This window comes from Cyprinodon variegatus, unplaced genomic scaffold, assembly GCF_000732505.1.
Source record: "Cyprinodon variegatus isolate N-32 unplaced genomic scaffold, C_variegatus-1.0 Scaffold40, whole genome shotgun sequence".
Classification (NCBI taxonomy): Eukaryota; Metazoa; Chordata; class Actinopteri; order Cyprinodontiformes; family Cyprinodontidae; genus Cyprinodon; species Cyprinodon variegatus.
In genome coordinates this window covers 170,937-195,696 of record NW_015150493.1, presented here as the reverse complement: position 1 = coordinate 195,696, position 24,760 = coordinate 170,937, and the positions used below count along the sequence as shown (strand labels likewise).

Below are 24,760 nucleotides of genomic sequence, written 5' to 3'. Positions count from 1 at the left end.
TTTACACCCCTAATCAGCAGGTGATCTGCTTAAACGTTTAGATCTTTCAACCTCTGTTCTTTAAGGGACGTCTTGGATTCGGTTATGTTGGCAACCTTTAGCAATCACTGCTGTTTGTAGCTACAAATGCTACCCACAAGCACAAAATTTTAGAAAATAGTTTAAATGTCCCAACACTGCGTATTTAGCATGTTTCAGAATAATAGTCTATGCCTTTCTTTTCAGCAACTACTATCACACAATAACTTTGACATTGATATTGATCCCCAATATAAAACATTATAGTCTTTATTTTAGCTTTCAAAGGGGAATTGGACTCAACTAAAAGTTGTATCTGCAGATAAAAGATGAAAAAAACAAAGAACTAAACAATAATTCATAAATTACTGATCTAAAACACAGGACTGAGTTTCTAAAGCTGGGCTACTTCATTTGGTTTGGACATTATTGCAGCTCAGTAACTGCTAGAGAGTAATACAGGATGGGTAAATGAGGCCCAGATGGTTAGCAGGTAGCTACCGCGGATTTGACCAGAAGCTGAGGTCATAATAAATAAAACCTGTTTTTCCTTCACAGGAAAAAGCGCATGGAAACAGTTTCTGGGCTTGAAGAGCACGCTCTGTTTGCTCTCTGTGTCCCCCCCACCCCCTTTTTCTTCTCCACCACTACAACTTCTTGGGCTCCTGCCAAGCCCTCTAGGACTCTGGGCATCCCATGTCAACAGTTTACACCCCCACATCCTGTTTGGAGCAATAAGGAAGTGATAGTCGTTTCCTGCTTGCACTATTGCCAGCTGCCAACATCAGCCCACTGACTAGCTTTCCCCTCCGATGACGTCACAAGGAAGAATAGGAGGCCCCAACTTGACATGCTGAGGAGGATCTGGTGGTACTGGCCCAAATTTAACTTTCCCAAAGGCCTTTTAGTTTCTACTTTATAGCAGAATCTGTCCTCTGAAGAAGCAAAAGCAGTTCTGCAATGACTGCCTGCTTGGTGGCTCACTAAACCTTGAGCTTTAAATACCTTTACTTTTTTTTTTTTGGCCTCACCTCTTCATCAATAACAGATGCTTTCCCTCTTAAAAACATATATTGCTGAGGATAAAGCATGGAGTTGCAGTAAAGATAAACTCTGACAGATTACTTCCTGTTGAAGACAGATGTTTCCACTCTGGCAGTTAACACTTAATAAAATCTGGTACACTGTCCTGAGATTTTTCGAAGGGAGATTTTATTCATGCAAAGTGTAAAAGCATTTCAAAATCAGCCTTTTTTTAATGTAAACACAAAATAAGTTTGAATCTCTCCCCTGTAAAGGCAGGACGGAGTTACTGAAACTAACACTGGGCATCAGAAGAGGGGTTTATTTGTAGTGTCATTAATTTTCTGTCTACTGAAGCAACTTTACATTGCTATTAAAACTTCCATTTTTCTATCAACTCGTTCTTTAGAGACCCGTCTGCATTTAAAGTATGGTCACGTTTTCTCAACCTGGAACTGGATCCTCCCTAAAGGTAAAAGGCTGAGGAAATATATGACCAGGTGTTTTCTGTTGGAGGTAAATGGAGGGGTGGGGGGTGGGCAGTAAATCCTCCTGGTTCCGCTTGCCGGCTTTCTGACACTCAGAAAAAAGAGGCTCTGACACATGCATAGTGGAACAACGGTACTGCTGCAATTTTTCATTGAAAGTTTATGTCTACAAAAAGGATCTTTTCATTAACCAGTATGGGAGGCGGTGTCGTTAATTTTCTGGAAAGGAAAAGGACAAGCTTCCTGTGTCTAAGGAGAGTTTATCGTTGCCTTACATAAGTTATAGATTTATAAGTTTGAGCTGGCAATGAGGATATCCTGTGCTGGACCAGTGAGGAGAAAACTACAATAGAGAAACGATAAAGATTTTTTTTTTTTTTTTTGAATGAAGCAAGAGCTTATTCTTCCTAAGAACCCTGCAGAGTGCGGCAGATTGGTAAACAGCGACACCTTGTGGTGTCTGCAGACCTGTAGAAAAGTAGTGGTCTACAATAAGAAAAATATGTTTATAACATTTTTATATTGTGCTGCTTCACATTTTCAATCCTCAATATATTTTTGTCAGAAACAAAAAAGGTTGATAAATAACGTCGATAAATAAAGAAGAGGAACGAAAAACGTGAAAGATTTTCAAACTATTGAGTACTAAAGCATAGATTCCCTTGTTACTCTAACTACCTTTAAAAGCAGTAATTAGAATCCAACTTAATCCAGCTGTCCTGTCAAGGCAATATAGGTTTAAAAAACATTGGTAAAGAAAAAGCCTCAGTAAGACCAAGGAACATAGCAGACAGGTCAGAATTGGGGTTGAGGAGAAGTATGAAGTATGAAGCAGGGTTAGGTCATTATCCCCAGCTTTGGAAACCTCAAAAATACATGACCAGATCAGTAGAGCAAAAGGACAAACACCAGAGAGGCCAAAGGCAGCTCTGCAGGAGCTGCAGAAATCTACAGCTCAGGTAAAATAATCTGTTCACAGGAATATTAGAAGTTGCTCAACAAATCTGGTCTTTGTGTGACAATGGTGAAAAGAATGCTACCGTTGAAAAGCAGAAGTAAAGTCTTATCTAAGGTTTGTCTCAACCTATGGAGGGGAACCTGCAAATATCTGGATGAGGCTGCTCTGGTTAAAACTCCATTCAAAGGGTGACAACGTATAGATGAAAACTAGCATTGCCTAAACCTAAACATGCTCTCCCCACTGTCACTACTCGATCCATCCCGCGAATGCGCATCCAGATATACAACCGGGTGTCCATAAATACTGTAATTATATTAAAACTACTTATTTCTATCCTTATCACACCTAAGAATGCTAATACACATCTTTAATAACTGCTTCGGACGTCATCATCGGACATGCTAAGGGCAGTCCGGCAAAATATGATTAAACCATGTTTATTGTCATTACAGTTGTTTCTTTCTTTAAATTACGCACTATATAACATAAGGTTAAAACGAAACGAAAACATGAAACTCAAAAAGACAAGATTTACGTTTAAATCCATGACGAGGGATAAAAAAATAAAGGATTTTAAGGCATTTATTTTCTTAGGAAATACATTATTAACCTTTAACACATTATATTTTAGTACGATTACTATTTTTGGGGAGGGAAAATGTCATTTAGGTATATTTAACAAAATCAAGGACAACCCAGATGTATATCTGGATGCGCATGCGCAAATGAGCTGATGGCGCATGCGCAGAATAAGTCATGCTTCCGGGAAGGATCGGATAGTGACACCCACTGTGAAATGTGAACTTTTCTTCATCCATGAAAGAGAAGTCAATCCGGGTTGATGGGAAGGTGGATGGCAGCATGATTAGACCGATTACTACTAAATCTAAATCCTTGGAGACCTGTGCCTTTCAACGATTTGAAGTGTCCCTAGTCCAACAAACCTAATTAAAGGCTGGCATACCTAGAGTCCTACTAATGGTACAGCTAGTTATAGGGGGTTAAATAATAATAATTTTATATCGATGCATTGATCCAACAGCCAATAATCCGATGCATCGACACGTCAGCAAGAGTATCGATTCATGTTTTTTTTTTTTTTTCCTCCAGTCTATTTTTATTATCCATTTGCTCCTGGATGTAATTCTGACTCCTGTGTTTCGGTGGCGCTAAACCTATTTTGCCCTCCTACCTCGCTTCCTTCAGCCACCACCCTCTTTCCACTTGCACACACACATGCGTATATTATTTTTAAGTGAATGTGGTTTTCATAGGTCTAGGTAGAGTACAACTTTGCTACTTCTGTTATTTGCTGTTGTTTCTCATATAAAATATAAAGACATTACATCTTTCATGGATTTATTTCAAATTTGAAACATTGTCTAGCCTATAAGATCAGAAAAAAGAAAATTAACGAATGAATTGAATCGTATTGTGGTGTGTTCTTAAATATGGAAAATAATCGAATCGTTGGGTCAGGAAATTAATACTGAATTGAATCGCCATGATGGGTGTGATTTACACCCTTAGTTAATTATGTCTAAAGCAGGGACATATGTGAAAGCTGCAGCACGCTTGCCCTCAATGACTAGAGTTTGATATCTGTGCTTTAGCTTAAATATATTCAGGAATTAGATGGTCTAGTCAAAGTACAGATTTGATACCAAATAAAAATCTGTAGCAAGATTTAAAAACTAATGTTTACAGATGTTGGAAAAATTATCAGACTGAGCCAAACCATGAGCTACCTGAATTAATGCTAAAGGTGGTGCATGCTACATTGCTACACTTCCATTTGTAGACAAGTTTAAAAACCGATATTTCATTTCATCTCACAATAAAACACCACTTTGCATTTTATGCTATGGAAAATCTCAAGGGTTCCCACTTGTATCGTAACTTAATCATAATTTCTAGAGTATTGTATGTACGGTAATGTTACAACTAAAAATAAGATGCAAGGGCTGCATTCAATATTTACCAGCTATATAAATACTTTCATTTATGCTTGAGGCACTATGATTATTCCAATACCTCTGTGGATAAAAAGGTTGCACAAAGGTTGAAATTAGAACAAAATCTGGACCCTGCAGTACATAAAAGTGGGAAATTACCACAAACCTACACATCACTTTCAGAGGCCCTGACCTGGCTATCCAACATGCAAATTACAATCTTTACCATTCACTATCAATTTAATCAACAAAACAAGATGGAACATAAATGATGACAGAGGGAGCACTATATCCATTTAACATGCTGGAAAATGACCCAAAACTAAAGTAACTGAAATAATATAAGATTATTGTTATCCTTTACCTGGTTTAGGAGCTTTGGCAGCGGTATCACAACCTGAGACAGAAGCCGAGTCGTTCTGTGAATTTTCTGAGCTTGCAGCTGAAGAATCCACCAAGTTTTTCTTAACTTCTGTAACAATGGGAGATTTTGGTACATTCTTTTCACTATCCGTGGCAGCAATATGTTTCAAGTCTGATTGACAGACTTTAGTGGGTTCAGGTGGACCAGCCTCCCCGGAAGCAGAGTCCATCGGCTCTCCTGCGTACCAAAAAAAACAAAACATTTTTATTCCATCAGTAGTTACACAGCATCAGCTCTGATACAAGATATCTGACAGTTACTGTTATTTGCAACATTAGACAAATGCTTTCCATGTAGGAAAAACTGTCTCACCCTCGTCCGGAGCTGCTGGCAACTCCCCATTGGAAATAAATTTGCTCATTTTCTTCAGGATTTTCTTGTGAGATTTAGAAGGCTGGAATTTCAGTGCATGACATCTTAAGAGAGAAAATAGTAAAATAATGTAAAAAAGGGTCATTTTGGGTGTACACGTCCACTCAAAGGCTTATATGCACTCATTACTGGCTGGGTAATAATTTCCTTGCTTTTGAGAGTAGGTTCAAGATACTTTTTTTCTCCGTAATTCATGTGTTTGACACTATTATCCTGCAGGAACCAAGAATTATGACTAATTTTTAACCACCTATACAAATTGTCAACCTCTGTGAAAAAATTACAATAGCAGAAAAACCATATATCAAAACTTTGGCTGTGATGAAGTAGGCAAACATTAAGATTCTAGAATATTTACACAAATCAGCAAAATCTACTCTAATAGGTTTTGTTGAACATAATTATGATTGTATATTGTGCTATGAAACTACTAATTTCATAATTATTATTTTTTGTACATATTTAATTCCAATCAAAATAAAAAAAAAAATTATAGTAATTGTAAAATATATTATTTATAAATGCATGCCCATGATGAGACCTTGTATACTTTTCACTGGATCCGAGCAGAACACCAGAATATATAATAAGAAATGATCCAAAATGTGAATAGTTAACCAAAACAATTACCTGATAGTATACTGTGGACAGCATGTCTTCTTCATTATGGGCTTATAAACATATTTCCCACTTCTGAAAAAGAAAACAATGGTAATCTTTATTATTAAAGCAGCACTGTGTTAACTTGAGCCACCAAGGGTGTTAGAGCTACAACTTTGAAGTTTAAAAGTACTAAAGGCCTCTGGTAGCACTGCACAGCCGCAAAATTAAACAGACTCCATGTTTGGAAATCTGATAAAAACAGCAGATCAGGACAATTCCCAAACAAGTTTACATGCATAACAATCAGATTGCCAATCTGCATTAAGCTAATCTCGTTCAGATTACAACTTCATTCCAAACCTACAAAGTCAGATATTTCGACTTGCATGTTTATTGACATATTTGGAAGTCTGGTCACTTTTGTCCGTGTAAAAAATGTTAAATTGGAGTTAAGTCAGCTGTTTGGGAGTATTTTTAAGTAAAAGATGTTAACAGAAGTAACAGAACCAACTTTCTTATAGAGGAACCTGGAACTGTCAAAAACACCCGACTGCAAGTTTACGTTTAGCAAAGTTGCCAAAAGGAGATAAAAAAAGGGAATTTCAACTGCATAGATCCAAGGGAAGAGTTCCCCTTTGTTTGCAAAAGTTATCAGAGAATATCTTCAAAACTTTTCATTACACACAACCTTTTTCTTGGTATTCCAATAAGCACTCGCTAAGGGAAAATACTAAAATATTAGTATTTCATGCTTGGGTTGGAAAAATCTGGTATCAGTGCATTTTTTAAAGATACAACAATAGGGGATAATAAAAATCCAAACAACACCAACATAATTGGAAAGCAGACACCAACAAAGACACAAAAAAAAAGGAAAAATATCGATGCACACCTTTCTTTTTTTGTCAAAATGTCCACAATTTTGCAAAATTGAGTAAAACCTTTATCAGTTTAATTTAAACCACATCTAAAACAAAAGAAAAACATACCTTCTCCATCCCCGATCAATTAAATCTTGATAGTCTTGTACAGTCATATTATGAGACCACATTCCTGGGGAAAAAAAAAAAAAACTTTAAATGCCTCCAAATAAATATTTTGTAAAAAAGTTACAGCAAAACTTGATTTTGAAAGGATTCTACATTTTTATATTAAAATATGATAAAACGAGTGTATTGCATTTTACATTGATACCTATTATAAACAAAGATAGAAATACTTGTATGCAGTTTTATTTGGAAAAATTAGGGTAGAAAAACTAATTCATAAACCAAATTTTAAATGGTGTCAAATTCATTTCAAATTAGTCTGGCTGTTTAACAAAAGACAAAGCCCCCTATTAAAGAACTTCTTCAGTAAGTAGAATTGGGTGGAAAAAAATTGTAGCATCTTAAATCAGATTTTCCTTAAGGATCCAGTCCCCATTTCCCACAGTGCTGAAAAGCCCCAGTGGAAACATACAAATCTGTTATTTGTAGCCACAGCAGATCTGCCAAAATCAGGGTCCTGACCTTATTTGCACACACAGCCACATGCACACTGTGCACAAACACAAACACTAATCTATGTGTCTGTACAGTCGGCTATCAGTTTACATCTGGAACAGCTAAGAGAACTGGCTGGATCATGGTTCACAACACACCCACATATCTGTAGTAAGTATAATGTTCCGTGTCCCGAGAGAATAGGGTTTAATTGGACTCCACAGAGAGGGGGAGAATAGAGCTTGATTCAACAGAGGAAAACTACCAAACACAACCAGCAAACATGAGATAAATGGCAAACAGATATGAAAGCATGATTGCTGCAACCAAGCGGTGCTGCTTAACTGGATTGAATGGATAAATCATTTAAATACTGGAGGACAAGTTACTTTCGAAACATCCATCTCAAACATTGTTGCCAGGTCTCAAGAGAGACAAGAGCAGCCAGGTCTACAATAGAAACCTAAAACAAGACTTAAAGGTATAATGGGGGATTTTTTGCGAATTTTTGAATTTGCCCATTTCACCCATTTCTCCTCGTGCAAGCTCTGTTTAAAAGTTTCTGTTCGCATCGCTCATTCAAGCTCACTTTCCAAAAGAACATTTGTAGTTTTTCCACTATGTCAGACTCTCAACCGGTAAGTGAAAATGAGCACGTAGGACGGCCTTAAATAAACATATCACCAGAAGGATTGACAATTAGGAGGACCACTTATTTTGATGATCATCCGGAAAAAGAACATCCTCCACTATAGCTTTAATAGCCAGCAGCTGCATTAGGAACAACTCATTTGATTTTTTTTTTTTTGGAATAATCTTTTAACCCTAAATTAATAAAAAAAAAAAATTCTAAATTAGGAGATCAGATGATCCCCAGGTAAATCTGACAGCACTATAACAGATGGGTTATCAAATTTATTTTTATGGTAATTGTAGGGCTGCAACTAACAATTATTTTTGCAAGTTGATTAATCTGGCGATTATTTTTTCGATTAATCAATTAATAATTGGATAGCAAAAGGTTCCTTAAAGAAGATTTTTACTAAATTAAACCAAATGAAACTAAAATGTTTCCACTTGGGGAGTTCTTGATTGCACATTTTGATATAATTACTGCTTTAGTGGGTCATTCTTTCGGCCACAGGCATGTTTTACGGTCTCTACTCCATTTAACGATTAATCGATTACTAGAATAATTGACGATTAATTCAATAATCGATTAATCCAATTGTTTTAGCCCCATTTAATTGTTGAAAAAGGAAGAGTTGTTGATCGGTGGCAGGAGCTTTGTGGTAGAAGGGTTGGCAATTCTGAATGTAACATAAGATGCTTGAACATAGTACAATTAATATGTACACTATACCTATATTTCAGATTAAAAGCTGCAGCTACAAGAAGCAAAATAAGTTCTGATCTAATTTACAGAACGGATGCCTTTAAATATTGAATTGACTACTTTATTAAGCCCTGAAGGGAAATTCAGTATGTGCTTAATTTCAGCTCACCATATAGCCACAAACAAATATACCCTAAATCTGATTCAGTTGGTGTCCTATTTGAATCTAGTGTAAGAATAATCAGATCAACGTCAATATACCGAACAGAGGCAGGGTTTTGAACTTTCTGGACAGCCGTATACTATATGACAAATAAGGGAAGCCATTTTGAGCAGACAGCAATCTCTGAAAAAGACTCAACTGAATAATAGAATAGAAAAAAAAAATAGTATACATAAAAACAACAAATTTAAAAAGCGTATTTCTAAATGTATAAATCAACAAGAATAAGAAAACTTCTCAGACGTCGCACAGAAGAAATTATGTATTTTTGTTTAATTCCACCAAATCTCACAAAGGATGGTGAGCAACAGTATAAATCCTATGCTGCTGATAGGAACATCGGAAGGTCCCTATGCTAAATGAAATATCACTAGGACGCATACTGTCTCCTACTTCCTTTCTTTCTGCTAGTAGACATCAGACAGCAGTTATGGTGACCGCTGACACACTGCAGCCACCGATTTGCACTATTCAGAAGCTTAGACAGATTACGACATCGGCAAAGTGGGTGTGTGCCCAGGGCTCCAGAGCCAAAGTTTTTTATTTTTTAAAATTTAAATAAAAGAAGTTTTTGCTTTCTAACGTATTTTCCAAGATGACTGAAGGATGATGGCACCAAAAGAAAAAAAAAAAAAAGATACAGTTTTTAATGGGAAAAGCAAATTCCAAAATGAAACTTTCAGTGTGGCTATTGATAGTTTATACGGGGATCTCAGCCACAGAATCAAAGCACCTGTGTAAGAACTTGTCTTGTGTTCTTTTCATGCAAGAAAACGCATCGGAAAGTGAGTAAATTGAGAAAGCCAACACATTCGCCTCTGCCTATCCTGCTGACTTGGACAGCAGTCTTGGAGATTAACTGATTCCCTTGAGATATTTTATTAGACAGAGGGACAAAATGTGCCTCCACCAAAGTCTCTTAAAACAATACTGGACTGTAGATAAGAGTCCTGTAGATAAGAGTCAACATTCCCTAATGTGTGCATCACACCGAGACTGACGCTTCTTGTCACAGTCTGTGAAGGAGAGCGGTTAGTTTTCTAAAGTGGTCAGGATAAAATAAACTAAGAACTATGATGACCCAGGAGCAGCCGAGCAGTTCGTCCCTCATGGCCATAAAGTTGAACTGGTCTGAGAGTTGGACTTAAGTGACATTAACCAGGACTTTTTAAGAAATATAAAAAAAAATCCGGCATTTTAGGAGAGATTTGGAATGTTTTATTGTTATGTGGCCTGATACATTCATCAGTGTTGATATATGTAGGCTAGATGGTGCAGGACTCCTGAAATGTAGTAGGCAGATGTAGTTCAAATAAGGCTAGGCTATTTACCATTTGCGTGGATGTTCAATAAGCATGGGCTCATGTCAATTTTTGTCCAGAACCTGTGGGGGTGATAATCCAGCAGACATTGAGTTACTTGTAAAAACAAGACCACGTTCACGCTTCTATATTAAATCCTACATCAGAGAACCAAAAAGATGTTTGATCAGGTTGGTGTCAGACATCTTTTGTTGCCAAACAAGAGGAGCCCTGACTGCTGTTAAGCGCCACACTGGGTCACATGACTCATTCAGTGATCGATCAGACCCCCGAAAGCAGGCCTGCTTTCAGTCGGCCCAAGAGGGTCCTTCATGTTTTAGAAGTTTTCCCTGCTTCAGCACAGCTCGCTCGTATTAATAGCTGATTAACAGGCTGTTGCTGAACTGCAATAATCAGAATCAGCTGTGCCGAAGCAGGGAAACCTCTAAAACCTGCAGGACAGAAGCCTTTGAAGGTCTCCTTAGAGCTGGCCTGCTCTAAACTTAGACAGAGTAGTTAAGAAAAGTAGCCCACACAAAGCAAGTGCTTTAAATAGACCTGGCAAAAAAATATCTATGTATCTCAAATTAAGCTAAAACTAGGGTCAAATGCACTGTTACTTTAAAGCCAAAAATGTAAACTGAACAATACATTTTATTAACTGCTTATTCTACATCAATGCCTCTAAATCTGCGAGCTTGCTACAATTTTGTAGCTGCTGAATAAAGTACAAAAGAAAGGAGTAAGAGCCATTGTCACTACCCGATCTGTACCTGAAGCCTGATCCATATTATTGGCTCATTTGCACACATGAAGGCATATATTCATCCAGGTCACCATAGATAATATAATTATGGTACTGAAAGTACGAACTTCTATCCTTAAACCACCAAAGAATGCTAAACTACATCATACAAAAAATTCTAACCACTTTTCTAAGAGAATCTAATGCATTTTTCATTCTCCACATTAAGTTGATGTCTGACATCATCACATATGTTCAAAGAAGTTGGACAAAGTATGATTACACTGTGCTTATCTGCATTTGGTCTTTCTTTAGATGGTGCACTACATACCATATTTGCAAGGTTAATTGTTTTTGTAGAGCAAAATACAGTACAAGGACAATTCAAAGAGCTTTACATGAATTAGACAATAAAATAGAGGAACAATAAAAGATTAAAAGCAAATGAAGATCAAGTATCAAACGCTGCACTGAGCTTCAATATTATCAGCACTGGGGTTCTTCCACAGTCTTAATTTATACGAATGTCATTGAACAGCTTAATCAGGGTAGTTTCAGTACTGTGGTTGGCACGGAAACCTGACTGAAAGTCCTCAAAGCAGCCGGTCATTGTTAAGAATGCATTTAACTATTGAAATACACCTTCTTCATTAATCTTCCTGCTGAAGGGGAGGTTTGAGATGGGCCTGTAGTTCCACAGGATTAATTCATCCAAGCTTCTCTTTTTCAACAACAGTTTGATAATTGCTGTTTTTTTTAAACATGGTGGAAAACACCCAACATGAGGGATGTGTTTACGATTTGAATCAAACCAGTGTAAAACAGGTAAAGCCGTATTAACCTTTTAAACTGTGTAGTTAAGTAAACTTGTTCTTTTTAAGAAGAAAAAAATAGTCCGATGCAAAGTACAATCGAAGGCGACCCCGATGCATTACTGGTTACTGCACAGACCTGTGGATGGATATTATTACTGACCAAGATTTTCATTTTATTTACAGTGTTTCTATTTTGAAAAAAAAAACTATTTTATAGATTATACTGAAATGAGAGATGTCATTAAATTTCTTTTTTATTTATGTATGATTTTTTTCCACCTTTTCCTTTCAATGGCTTCATCATATCTAGCATATGAAATCCAAAGTAAAGACTTAGTTTTTCTTTTGAGTACCTTGTAATACATGGAACAGCCAGCATACCAAGTGACTCAAGCAGTTAAAGTAAAATTTTCAGATTTACAACTTTTGAAAAGTTTCATAAACTTGTTGTACATCGCTATAACAGTAATTACAGTGCTTGTGTCCATCACATGAACAAAATCAATCCTCCCACATGTTTTTGAGTGAAAGGCTGCTTTCAGACCAGTAGAAAAACCCTCACCCGATTAATTATTTGGTCTTCGCTGTAGCATAACGAACACAAAAGCAGCAGATGTTGGAGTCTGCATTGCAGGGTGAGATGTGCTTTGTGTACAAAAGAACCCTTGATAACACCTCACCAATCACAGCAAGGGAAACAAAATCAACAGTGCTTTAAATAACACTGAGTAGAAAGATTGCTTGTACACAGCTATCTAATATTTACCACAGATTATTCCTGTGCTGATTAAGACTGATTGTATGCTCCCATCAGATATAAAAGCTTTATATGCAACATAACACACAGAACTTCAAAAAGTTTAAGAAATAAATGATGCAACCTGAAGACAAACTGACCTTGTGTCTTTACCTTTGGATATAAAGAAAATGTGTGTTTTATAAAAAGAATTACAAGTGTTTTAATGGATTCTGACTTCCTGGGGCTTTGCCATGCCTCCATGACGTAACCTACCCAGATTACAGCTCTTGGATTAGATTACAACCATCGTCTGCAGACTCTGTACCCAGTTAATCATTGACTGTGCTTCCTGAACCATAATTATAGAAAACGTAAGACATCCCACTGCCCCTTTACATCACCGTCATATATGTTTTACAATATCTTGAGAATAAAGCTCAATTTCAAACAGAGCTAATATGGTAGACTTTTTTTAACAATAGGGTCCAGCTTGAGAAATAGAAAAGAAAATACAAGAGTAGAGTTCAAGCGTAATAAACCAATTATACTCATACCACAAGTGTAAGAAATATTACAATCACAAAGAAGTGCTCGGCTGTGATATTTGATTGAATACTATATATTGCAATATTATCCAGATGTGCATCCCAATAATATACTGATCAAATTAAATATACTTTCACTGATATTGATGCCTACATGATAAGTATGTATTTTTGAGACCATGTTCAAACTCAACATCCCAGAAACAATCATCACAACCACAACCAACATTATTGCAATACAATGCAATTAATAACATGCAATGAAATTGCAGTTGCATGGCCTTAATGCTGTGCAGCCAAAATAGTTTTCAATTTTAAAGGGGTTGTGTCGATAATAATAATACAAATTTCAATACTAAGAAATACAAAATTAGTATGACCTAGACATTTTTCAGATACATATCAGATCTTAAAACAGCAACAAAATTAAAACATTGGATAATCAGCTTACATACAGCAGACCGAAACTCAAAGCTGCAGTGTTACATTATGCTGCAGTCTAACATCAATACACTTGCCTACATTTGAGGACTGGACACCCCTGAGCTAGGCAATGCTAATATAAGGAACACAGCTCTTTAAATATATACTCTTCTGCGCGCCCTGCTAATATACAATATATATATATATATTTTTTTTTTTTCACTTCAATAAAAAAAAATCCCAGCCAGCCGCAAAGTACCGGTCTTTCTGGAAAATTTGTTTCACTTTACTTTACACCGAAACACTATCAACTGCCTTACCCACTCCAAGGCAAGACACCCAAATGTTACCAATAAGACCGTTTAACCGTTTAAACTAAAAAAAAAAAAGGATCTTTAGCTAACATAAAAGCAATACCATATATCATGCAAATGTTTCTTTCACAGTAAGTTAGCTAGGCTACAGGATGCTAGCTGCTAAAAACTGAGCAAAGCTAACGCTCAAAAATGTATTCACTTTAGGGCTATTCAACAAATTTAAAATCTGTTTACATTTTTATATGTTAAACAGTATTAGTGCAACTATACCTAACCTTTCATCCTTTTCTAGCCTTTCATTTCAAGCGAGTACATGGTGCTGTTTGGTTAGCAAAAGCTACTTCAGGCTACATTGCCCAGCTCAGTTTCAACACATGTAACCAAACCTACCATGAGAAAAGTTTCCCTTTTCGTTTTTACAGTATCCGCAGCGGTAGCCATCATCTCCACCAAAATATTCAACTAAAGAATAAGAGCCGCTTAGTGCCATCCTTGCTATGTGGTGCACGGATGACAGCTGATCAGTCTAGTCAGAACATCCGGGCAACGAAGGCTCCGCCCACTGCGAGCTGTGCTGCGTTTAAAGACCTACAGTCTGGGTTGGTCAAAGGACATCCATTGCAGGAAATATAACAGTTTTATATAGAAATTACTTCCATAATCTTTTTCAAAAGCAGATGTTTGATATGAGAACATTATTAACATGCAAATGTGATTTTTTTTTTTTCATAATACAGCATTGCATTTCAATACAAGACAAACTGAAATTAATTTTTTGCAACGTAGGAAACTAAAAAGAATGTTGATTTGTACTCATCCCCTTAGATTAAGTGGATGAAATCCATTTACTAATAGGGTAACCTCTTTAAATGTAATTTAAACATATTTTATTTCAAAGGGTTAAATACATTATTTGTCTGTGGGTTGTATTTCTTTTATATATTCCATTTCCTTTTTATTTTAGTTTCGCAGAACTTTGTTCCGCTTTATCACGCAAAATTTTTATGTTTATAAAGTACATTTGGTCATAACATACATTGCGACTATATGGCTTTTGTTTCTGGTTGAAAACAAAGCACAAACTCATGATTTAAGAACTGTACACAATATTTATTAAATTATCTGTGCAAAGAAAACAGCAAAAAAAAAAATCTAAACCAGGATTTTGCACAAACAACACTTGCAGTGATTTATAAAACAAAGGGAAAGTTCTAATGTAGAAAAATAAATTAGAAAATTACAGATGGGCCAATTGTTTTTTTCTTCTTAAATTCATTAATAAAAATGAGCTTGTATAGGGTAAACAAAGCTTTAGTTCATGTCTACATAGTGCATTTCTTTTTCACTTAAGCACTATGTATTTCTTTATGAATCATTTTTATATGCTAAAGCATCCAATTTAAATTCAAAGGTTTCAAAACTGGTTCATAAATGTAGGCGAATGTAAATCGAAGGTAATCACCTTACTTGTGTTTCCAAGTTTTCTGCACTGATAAATTCAATTCACACAAGCGATGAAGGAGCAGCTAGAAAGTTGACTTTATGCCTTATGACACAAACCTTAAACTTTTTTTTTTTTTAGACATTTGTTGAGAGATGCTCTAATTCAGATTTCCCTGCGGGACAGGGATGTTCTCATGGAGATATTTCATGCTGCCTTGTTCAGAGAAGTCTGCCACCGTGTGTCCCTCCCCTCGAAGGACCCATTTTGTTGTGAGAAGCCCCTCCAAACCCACTGGTCCCCTGGCATGGATCCTTGCGGTGCTGATGCCGACCTCAGCTCCTGCAGAATTTAAAATGAAAATAAAACATTTGGAAAATCAATTATTTTGCAACTTTAAGCTTGCCTTATACTTTGCTTACCCAGACCAAAGCGGTATCCATCAGCAAAGCGAGAGCTGGCATTCCAGAACACACAGGCGCTGTCCACCTGCTGCAGGAACTGCTCAGCCGTTTCCTCATTTTCTGTGACAATGACATCAGTGTGGGAGCTGCCATATTTATGAATGTGGTCCACTGCCTCCTGCATGCTGTCTACCACCTCAATACAGCACTCTAAGTCCCCGTACTCTGTGCGAAGAGACTTCACCTCAGATGGGCTGAAAGTTAAATAAGATGCAAACCGAGGACCTGCATGGATCTTTACCTGAAAGACAAAAATAACCAATAAAACAGGACTCCAACCTGTCATCCATGAAGTTCTACAGGCTTTTCAACTTCCTATTTAAAGCCAATATCACTGTGAGAATAGATTTCTTACTTGTTCTGTTCTCAGCATATCGATGATCTGATCGAATAAAGGAGTACGCAGTAGATCTCTGTGAATAAGGAGGGTCTCCATGGCGTTGCAGGCTGCAGGGTAGTCACATTTGGAGTCCTTAACTAGAACAAAAGATGGTGTGTATTATTATTTAGAATTTCTTAACTGCACAGAGAGATTTATGACCACTAGTAAGTGTACTAAGGTATAAAAAAGATCAAGTTTAACTAATGGTTTCGTAACAGTATTCACATTTTTACTTTTGATGACAACCATAAACTAGCATGTATTTTATTGAGATTCTATGTAACAATCAACACAGAATGGTGTAGGATTTTATACTGCATAATTTTTAAAAGAAATATATCAAGTGTGGCGTGCATCAACATCCACTCACCTAGTTAACACTCCAAACTAAGCAAATGTTTTCAGATCTATTGTTTAAACATTGTTGCATTAATTTTCAGCATAAACACAACTGATTTGTAAACCTAGAAGGATTGTTAGACACCATTAGAGGGGAAAAAAACAAAGCGAAGACCAAGAAATAATGCAGACAGGTCAGACAAAAGGTGTGGGGAAGTTTACAGCAGGCTTAGATTATAAATATATATCCCATACTTTAAACAACAAAGTATCAATCCATGAACTGAAAGTGGAAAAGAATTACTAGAAATCTACTAAGAGACTACCATCCCCCTTTAATGACTGGCCAAGCAAAATTATGATTAATCAGACAAGCATCCAACAGGCCTGCTAAATCTGGAGGAGCTTCAGAAATCCACAGCACAGGTGGACTAATCTGTAAAGAGGAAACCATCACTTTAGTGGCCTTTGTAGAGGAATAGCAAAAGGAAAACCATTGTTAAAAAAAACACCAAAGGCCATCTGGGAGGGCAGCAAATACACATATCTCGAATATGCACTTCTTCACTATGAGCTGTAAAGTCCCAATAAAATATGTGTTACCTTCCTGTAGACAAAATTTGCAACAGTTCAAGGATTATAACAACCTGTCCATAACACCTGGTTTATACAACAACTTGTGCAAAATCACAGAGAATTATCAGTTCTATGTAGGTCATACATACCAACATCAATAGCTTTGTCTATGCTGGCTTCACTGTCAATGTAGACATGACAGATACCCTCACTGTGGCCCAACACAGGAATGCCCTTAGCTGCCCTTTGAATCTCTCGGACCAGCTCGGAGGAACCCCTCGGAATGATCAGGTCAATCATTTTGTCCAACTTGCAGAGATCCTCTACCTCTTCGCGTGTGCTCACCTTCAATTATAAAATGATATATTTTAGTGCAAGCAAAACATTTATTAGGGGACCAAATCTCCAATGAGTCTTACCAGCTGAATGGCATCAGCTACGCCATGAACTGAGAGCGCTTCCTGAGTGAGTTGGTGTAGGATTTTGTTGGTATTTGATGCTTCTTTGCCACCTTTAAGAAGCAAAGCGTTTCCACTGGCAATGGCCAGCGCTGCCACCTACAATGATTTTTTTAAACATATGATTCCTTAGATTTATTTATCAACCTTAAGTTTAAAGAAAAACAAAAGGCTTTAGGTGGCCATAGGACTGTTCTACCTGCGGGAGGCAATCAGGACGTGACTCAAAGATGACCAGCAGGACCCCGATGGGAACTGTGATCTGTTCCAGCTCTAGGTTGTTAGCCACCCTGGTCCTCCTCAGCACACGGCCCACGCTATTCCCGGATGACACGGCAAGCTGACGCAGGCCGATAGCGAGGCTGTTCAGCTTAGCAGTCGACAGACTGAGGCGATTGATCAGAGGCTGCGACAAACGACCTGTATGCAGACAGAGAAAAACATTTTTTCAAAGCTGAAAATAGAAATTCAACATGCTCCAATTAATAAAATTAAATCCACATTAATTTTAGGTTCTTTTTAAATGACTCAAAACTAACTCCCTTTATTTTGTTGTACAGTATGAACACAACAGGGTAAACTTTAATGCCAAATTTCAAAATAACATCAAATTCAGACAAAGATTATGAAAAAAACTCAAATTTTCTATTTAGTATACCAGTCTGTGTTTCATCTTTCTAAGGAAAAAGAAATTGGCTATGGCAGGTCAAACATCAAAAAAGGCTGAGGTTTTGGGCTAGGAAATGATAGATCAGTGCATCTCTGATCAAAACATATAATTTTTCTTCCAAAACCAGCAGCAACAACCTCTACCTGATGCTGTTGCTATCTCCATGTCTCTTCTGTTGGCACTAAGAATCTCTTCCTTCTTCTCTGTAAGCAGATCAGCAAGGTAGCAGATGATTTCTCCTCTCTGCAAAAACATAAATAAAAAAGGCAAAAATATTATGATTTAACAAAAGCAAACTATAACCAACATAGTAAACTACAGTATTTCCTCATTTCAGGTCATTTTTAAACCCACACACCTGTTCAGGAAGTAGAGAGGCCAGTGTCCGCCCAGCATGCCGGGCCATCTCCGTCTGCTGCTCCACAGTTGGTCCTGACAAGATAAGTAAATTCATACAAGTTAAATACGAGTGGACATTTAAAAACAATAATGGAATATGCAATACCAGTTGGTCTCAACAAGTACCTGCAGGTTTGACCTCGGAAAAAAAGGTGCCTATTTTTTTCCCCTCTACGATGTCGGTGATGACGTGTCCGGTGACTTTAGGGTCTGTGCCGTTGGCGATGACCACAGAGGTCCCTCCTTGAAGAGCCCAAAGAGCTGCTTTCACCTGAAAGCATCATATCATTATCATGTTCAAAGCTTAGATCTCCCTGTATAAAAAGAAGAGATAACATTGTCTGCAGCACTAACCTTGGCCTCCATGCCACCAATGCCAACTCTGGATTTTGTCCCGTAGGTGATTGACTGCTGGTCCCCGGGGTAGAAAATATCGATGAGCTTAGCGTCGTCTGTTCCTGGAGGACTGTCATATAAACCTGCCGGGTACAAACAGCAGCTTACACAGAAAGCACTGTCTCACATACGGCTGTGCAATAAATTAATATCTATCCGCATTAATATCTGATCAATATCAATATAAAATATGTCTTATAAAATGTTCAATAAATGCATTGTTCTCCGATCTAAAACCACAGGGAGATTTAGCTTCTCAACATCTGAGAGCCAAACCTAGCTAAAGTAGTAAAGCCTATTTTCAAAAGTTATGTTTCAATAGGGTTACAGTTTAAATTGGGGCATTTTCCAAATAGGTAAAAGAAAAATACTATCAGCAAATATCGATCTTAGCTGATAAGAAAGGTTTATAATGTGGTACATTTTTCAGCCATATCCCACAGCCCTAACGTCACATTTTCTTCTTCACTCTACCTTGAACATCAGACAGAGCGATGAGAAGATCGGCTTTCATCTCAACAGCCAGCCGAGCAGACAAGCTGTCATTATCTTTTATGCTAATGACCTAAAAGACAAAAACAAACGTATTCATCTGACACTTAAGACTTAAAAATTAAACATCTGTTCAGCATCAGCAAATTCAGCCACATTATGGAAACATCAGAACATTTAACTAACGCTAATGAATATTTAAATACGACTCAAAGGTTTATATTAATGGTCATTTTGAGGTTGACAAGCATGCAGACAATGTTTACGTTAGTGGTCCGACTTCACAATGATCCACCAATCCCAGCATGCCCAACACACAGTACCCACATTTACCCCCTGTAGGTCACTGTTGGGAACAGGGGGCGGCACAACGGCGTCGTTGGTGTTGATGATAGGCACGATGTTCATCCGGAGTAGTTCGTGTAACGTGCTGTTCAGGTTACGGCGTTTCTGCTCATCGTGAAAATCCAGGTTGGTGACCAAAATCTTTAGAAGTAGACAAAAAAAAAATTATAATAAATTTAATGAAACTCTTTTGTTTTTGTTTTTATTTATGGTTGGTATTACTCTGAAAGAAAAGCCAAAAACATACTTGTGCGGTGCAGATGCTGTACTGGGTGAACATTGCTTCATACAGAGCCATCAGACCACTTTGTCCAGCGGCTGCACATGCTCGAGCCTCCAACACTGGAACTGACTGTATCAAAAAAATGATTAAAGTATAAAAATCTAATGTTTAGAGAAAATATGAAATATCTTAATGGGTGAAATGTATCTTCCGGTAATAAAGCACATTATTTACCATGTCTTTAAGTTGGTTCTGTCCAGAGTGCAACGCTTGTCTGACACTCTGCGACAACAGAATCTCATGTCTCAGCCGCTGCTTCCCAAACGCCACAGCGCCACTAGTAACAATCATCATCTCTCTGCCTTGATTCTGTAACACTGCCACCTTGTGGTAGACACAAACCACCACATTAAAGTTTAGATTTCAAAGAGATTCTCCACTAAAAAGGTTTGTAACATGTCAGCAGTTTCACCTGCTCTACTATTGAGGCCAGCCGCCCCAGCGCCAGGCCACATTCATCCCCTCGCGTGACTACAGCACTCCCCAGCTTCACCACAATGCGCTTGGCCTGCTTCAGCTCACTGCGGTGAGCAAACGATTTCCCATGGGGACGTGGGAGCAAAACTGCAGGGAGTGATAGACACATTTCAACACTTAAAAGATAAGCAGTATAATGGAACATTTTTAATGTGTTTAAATTCTAGCATGAAAAGTAAAGCAATGTGGGGAGCTTCATGGCTGATGCTGATATCTAGGAATCAGAACAAACAATTAGATGACTGAAATGAAGAGAATTACTTAACAGCTCCGTATCTTGATTTTTATCCTTGAATAAATTTTAATACATTTTCCTAGCAGACTGCTACACAAGACGTTTAGTCTGTGCGATCATTACATAGGGATAGAAATCTATCTAGCTTGTAAAACTGTAGCTACCCTTTCTGAGAGCAAGTTCCAGTCAGACCTCACTGCTTTACTAATGCAGCAATATTTATGTTTACATGAATTACTTTGCTTCAAGGCTTCAGTTAAACACCCCTCAATCCCACCCTACATCATTATCTCTCACATCCAGAAAACAAGATGGAGATAAACATCAGATGTTAATATTAGTCTGTGTTTAATCCTAGGACTGATACCAATACATAAAAAAACAAAACTGTTGCTAATTCCGATACATCCCTATATTACTCCCTGTATTTATACAGCTGTTTTTTTACATCTTTAACAAAGAATCACAAAACAACTAGCTGACTTTAATATGAGACATGCCTGCAGTTCTTTGATGAACAAAACAGTGTAATTTCAATGATACACATTTTACATATTCGACTGACCTAGCTACTCTGTGCTGCTGTGATGGTTACAAACTCCATTTTCAAGATGCACATTTCTAGAAAAAAGAACTCTTAAAATCTTCACAATGTCTTAATATGGTTGGCACCTGTCACAGGTTTTCCAGTAAGACATGTCAATCTGATATGAAGTTATTTAGACTTTCTTTTGCGTTCGTCGGTAGAGTAAGAATGAGAACCTGGATACATCCATCCATCCACCCATCCATCTTCTTCTGCTTATCCGGGTCGAGTCACTGGGGTAGCAGCTTCAGTAGGGAGGCCCAGACGTCCCTCTCCCCAGCCATTTGGACCAGCTCCTCCAGGGGAATCCCAAGGCGCTCCCAGGCCAGAAGAGAAACATAGTCCCTCCAGCGTGTCCTAGGACGTGCCTGGAACACCTCACGTCCAGGAGGCATCCTAATTGGATGCCCAAGCCACCTCAACTGGCTCCTCTCGATGTGGATTAGCAGCGGCTTTACTCTGAGTCCTCCCCGGATGACTGAGCTCCTCACCCTATCTCTAAGGGGATCCTGGATACAAGCGGCTGAAATGAGTTTTCTCCGTAGTCTTTCTGGGCTCTCCCTTAGAGGTTGGGTGAGGAGCATCCGGGGAGGACTCAGAGTAGAGCCACTGCTGAGGTGGCTCGGGCATCTGATTAGAATGCCTCCTGGACGTGTCCCTGGTGAGGTGCACGTCCCACCGAGAGGAGGCCCAGGGGGAGACCCAGTACACGCTGGAAGGACTATGTTTCTCGGCTGGCCTGGGAGCGCCTTGGGATTCCCCCGGAGGAGCTGGCCCAAGTGGCTGGGGAGAGGGACATCTGGGACTCCCTATTGAAGTTACTACCCCAGCGACCTGACCCCAGATAAGAGGAAGAAGATGGATGGATGAATTGAGGGATGGATGGATGGATGGACGGTAGAGCAATCAGACAATATTTCAAAATATCAGAATTATGCATGTGTACATAGGAATATATGGCATATATGTATGTAAGTATAGGTAAGGCTGTAAAGATGAAACCTTCAGAAATAACAGATGCAGGAATGAATGGATAGGTTAACAACAATAAAGTGACCTTAATATTGCAGTAGAATTTCATACTACATCAGACTGCACAGAACTCTGGGTTGGAAGATGTCTGTTTCTGGCACCTGTCCATCAACTTACATTTAGCCTGGGAATACTTTCTGACTGACACTGGACAGAGGTTGGACTGCCGGATCCTGGATGGCAGGCGAGAGCACAGAGCCAGCCTGGCAAACATGTCGCCAACTCCTGAAGACCTGCAAGCATGATCACACAAATCAATAATGTGGGGTTACAGTGACAGGGGAACAACCTCCACACTGGAAAACATGCAAATCTACATAAGTATTTTATTTCTTTAAAAAAAAAAGTACATTTGTTCTTGGATTGAGGAGGTAAAAGAGACACTTTGCCAATGGAACAAGACAATTTACACTTAAAATAAGAAAACACAATTGCATTGTTTCATTTGAAGTGCATATTATCTAATTTTATGAGTAAAAATGCTCATTCCATTGGCAAACTATCTCATTTACCTACTCTTAATTTAAGACATTTTTCCAATGCAATGAGATAAGCTGCATTTTTATCCGGATATTGGCTGCAGAGAAGTCGATCTATGCATCCAATAAACAAAAAATGTTAAAATCAAGTCTAACGCTAGTAGAAAACAAACAATAAGCTTCATTAAGTTCTGCTTCCTCCTAAGTTCGCCTTCCTCTCCATGATGTTAACGTTGTTATCAGAAGTTGACACACTAACCCAGAGAAGGTGCTGTAAACACTGAGCTATCAAACAGAAATACCCAGCACTACAGTGGATGTTTATACAAATAAACCTTCAACTATATTATTCATTCAGACTCTGATAAATATGACTGAACTGCCGTTTAAAAATACAGCTAATGTCAATGCGAACTTGAAGCTAGCTAATATTAGCTAGCTTTAGCCACAGTTAGCAGCCGTTTGGAGACATTTTACAACAGAAGAACATTATATTTTTAAGCATAAAGAGCTTTTACCTGACAGAGCAAAGGGTTAGTAAACAAACCGACACGACAGTGGTCTGCAAAGAGGGGACACGTAGTCAGGCAGGCAGGCTGTCTGTCTGTCTTCTGCCACATCCACAGCCCACGTTGTTTGGGAAGAGGAGTGGAAAGTAAGCTATTCGTAAGCTGTTTACGTCAGAAATCCTGCTACGTTCACATACAAAGTCAGAAAAGTACGTTTTTACTACACTGAAATTAAAGTTATAGGATGGCGTCTGTTAATACGAGCCATTACAATCAGAGGAGCTAAATATAAAAAAAGTGAATTTAAGTAATATATAATATTACCATTTAATATAACCAGCTATAAAAAAAAAAAGCTCGAAGCTTACGTTTCAAATCACCCTTAATTAAGAAAAAGGTCATAAAGAAAGTCATTGAAAAGAAATAGTTTTATAAAATTTTAGCAATAATTTTAATTTAGTCAGATTAAATAAAAATGTAATTTAACTAGAATTATTAACCCATTATAGGGCACTCAGTGAAAAATCTTGACATAAAAATTTATTTTTCTTCTTCTGTTATTTGAGGACAGAACAAGACCTTATTACTTTTTTAACATTATAAAAAAAAGAAGTTTATGGCCAAAATCAAGGTGTCAATATAGTTAACAAAAATAGTCACTTAATGGTAAAAAAAAAATAAATAAAAATCAGAAGAGTGCTTCTATAGGAAATTATTAACAAACACTAACAAAACGAAACACATTTTTTCCTTTTTTTTTTTCAACATAACTCTCAAAACATAAATACTGATACAGGAGCTTAGATATTATATTTTTAAATTTAACCAACAAACTTTTTAAATTACCCCTTTAACCTTTTTACTTAGCCTTTTGAGTATTTAACTTAAGTTGATAAGTATTTTCTTACTTAATTTACAGCAGGTACCATATTGCACATAGCAGGCAATTTTATTGCAATATTATTCATAATATTCTATATAGCAGTTATACTCAGCTTTAAGACAAAGGTAGAGCTTGCAGACCCTTCGAACCAAATTTGACCTCATGATTTTGCCTTGTTTGCTACAAAGTAGTGTTTATATCCAAGTTAGCAAAAATTTTAACTTTTCCAATAAAAGGTTAGGCTCTCCTGGCAGCTCAAGCAAAGCATGAGACAGATCTAGTTGCATCACTATATAGTGGTAGTTGTTTTTTGTTTTTTCAAAAAAACAGATGGAATATCTTTTAACTTGTGCAATACAGAATGTGCAATTACTATTTGATTCCCTGTGCAATAACCTGTTTCTCTATATTTGACACCCAGTGCAATAACCATATATATAAATATAAATATCCATCTATATAAACACCCATGTAAACACCCTGTGCAATAACACTGTATAATAATCCTGTAAAAAAAAAAAAAAAAAAAAAAAAAAAAAAAA

General features: G+C 37.5%; 2 protein-coding genes across 4 annotated transcripts in view; both read right to left on the bottom strand.

The window, feature by feature from the left end:
- The window catches only part of ate1 (arginyltransferase 1), a 67,535-nt gene extending 53,227 nt beyond the window's left edge, over nucleotides 1-14,308 (bottom strand). For both annotated transcript variants that reach the window (XM_015370006.1, XM_015370007.1), the window contains exons 1-5: nucleotides 14,163-14,308; nucleotides 6,834-6,897; nucleotides 5,872-5,934; nucleotides 5,182-5,285; nucleotides 4,810-5,046 (exon numbers count right to left, since the gene is read on the bottom strand). In XM_015370006.1, the coding sequence (XP_015225492.1) occupies nucleotides 4,810-5,046; nucleotides 5,182-5,285; nucleotides 5,872-5,934; nucleotides 6,834-6,897; nucleotides 14,163-14,262 (568 nt within the window). In that variant the 5' untranslated portion in view covers nucleotides 14,263-14,308. The remainder of the gene's footprint in view (nucleotides 1-4,809; nucleotides 5,047-5,181; nucleotides 5,286-5,871; nucleotides 5,935-6,833; nucleotides 6,898-14,162) is intronic.
- Nucleotides 14,309-14,997: 689 nt separating this feature from the next.
- LOC107081732 (delta-1-pyrroline-5-carboxylate synthase-like) lies at nucleotides 14,998-23,457 on the bottom strand. 2 transcript variants are annotated; one of them, XM_015369947.1, is made up of 17 exons: nucleotides 23,345-23,457; nucleotides 22,465-22,580; nucleotides 20,430-20,581; nucleotides 20,192-20,341; nucleotides 19,982-20,086; nucleotides 19,717-19,875; nucleotides 19,372-19,462; nucleotides 18,856-18,980; nucleotides 18,628-18,772; nucleotides 18,461-18,534; nucleotides 18,246-18,345; nucleotides 17,632-17,852; nucleotides 17,394-17,531; nucleotides 17,124-17,319; nucleotides 16,033-16,154; nucleotides 15,636-15,918; nucleotides 14,998-15,555 (listed from the first exon to the last, which is right to left on the bottom strand). In XM_015369947.1, the coding sequence occupies exons 2-17, from the start codon at nucleotides 22,559-22,561 to the stop codon at nucleotides 15,374-15,376; spliced, it is 2,340 nt and encodes a 779-aa protein (XP_015225433.1). In that variant the 5' UTR covers nucleotides 22,562-22,580; nucleotides 23,345-23,457; the 3' UTR covers nucleotides 14,998-15,373. The 2 variants fall into 2 exon arrangements, with proteins under 2 accessions (XP_015225433.1, XP_015225434.1); XM_015369948.1 differs by having other exon boundaries at nucleotides 19,723-19,875.
- Between the last annotated feature and the right edge of the window lie 1,303 nt (nucleotides 23,458-24,760).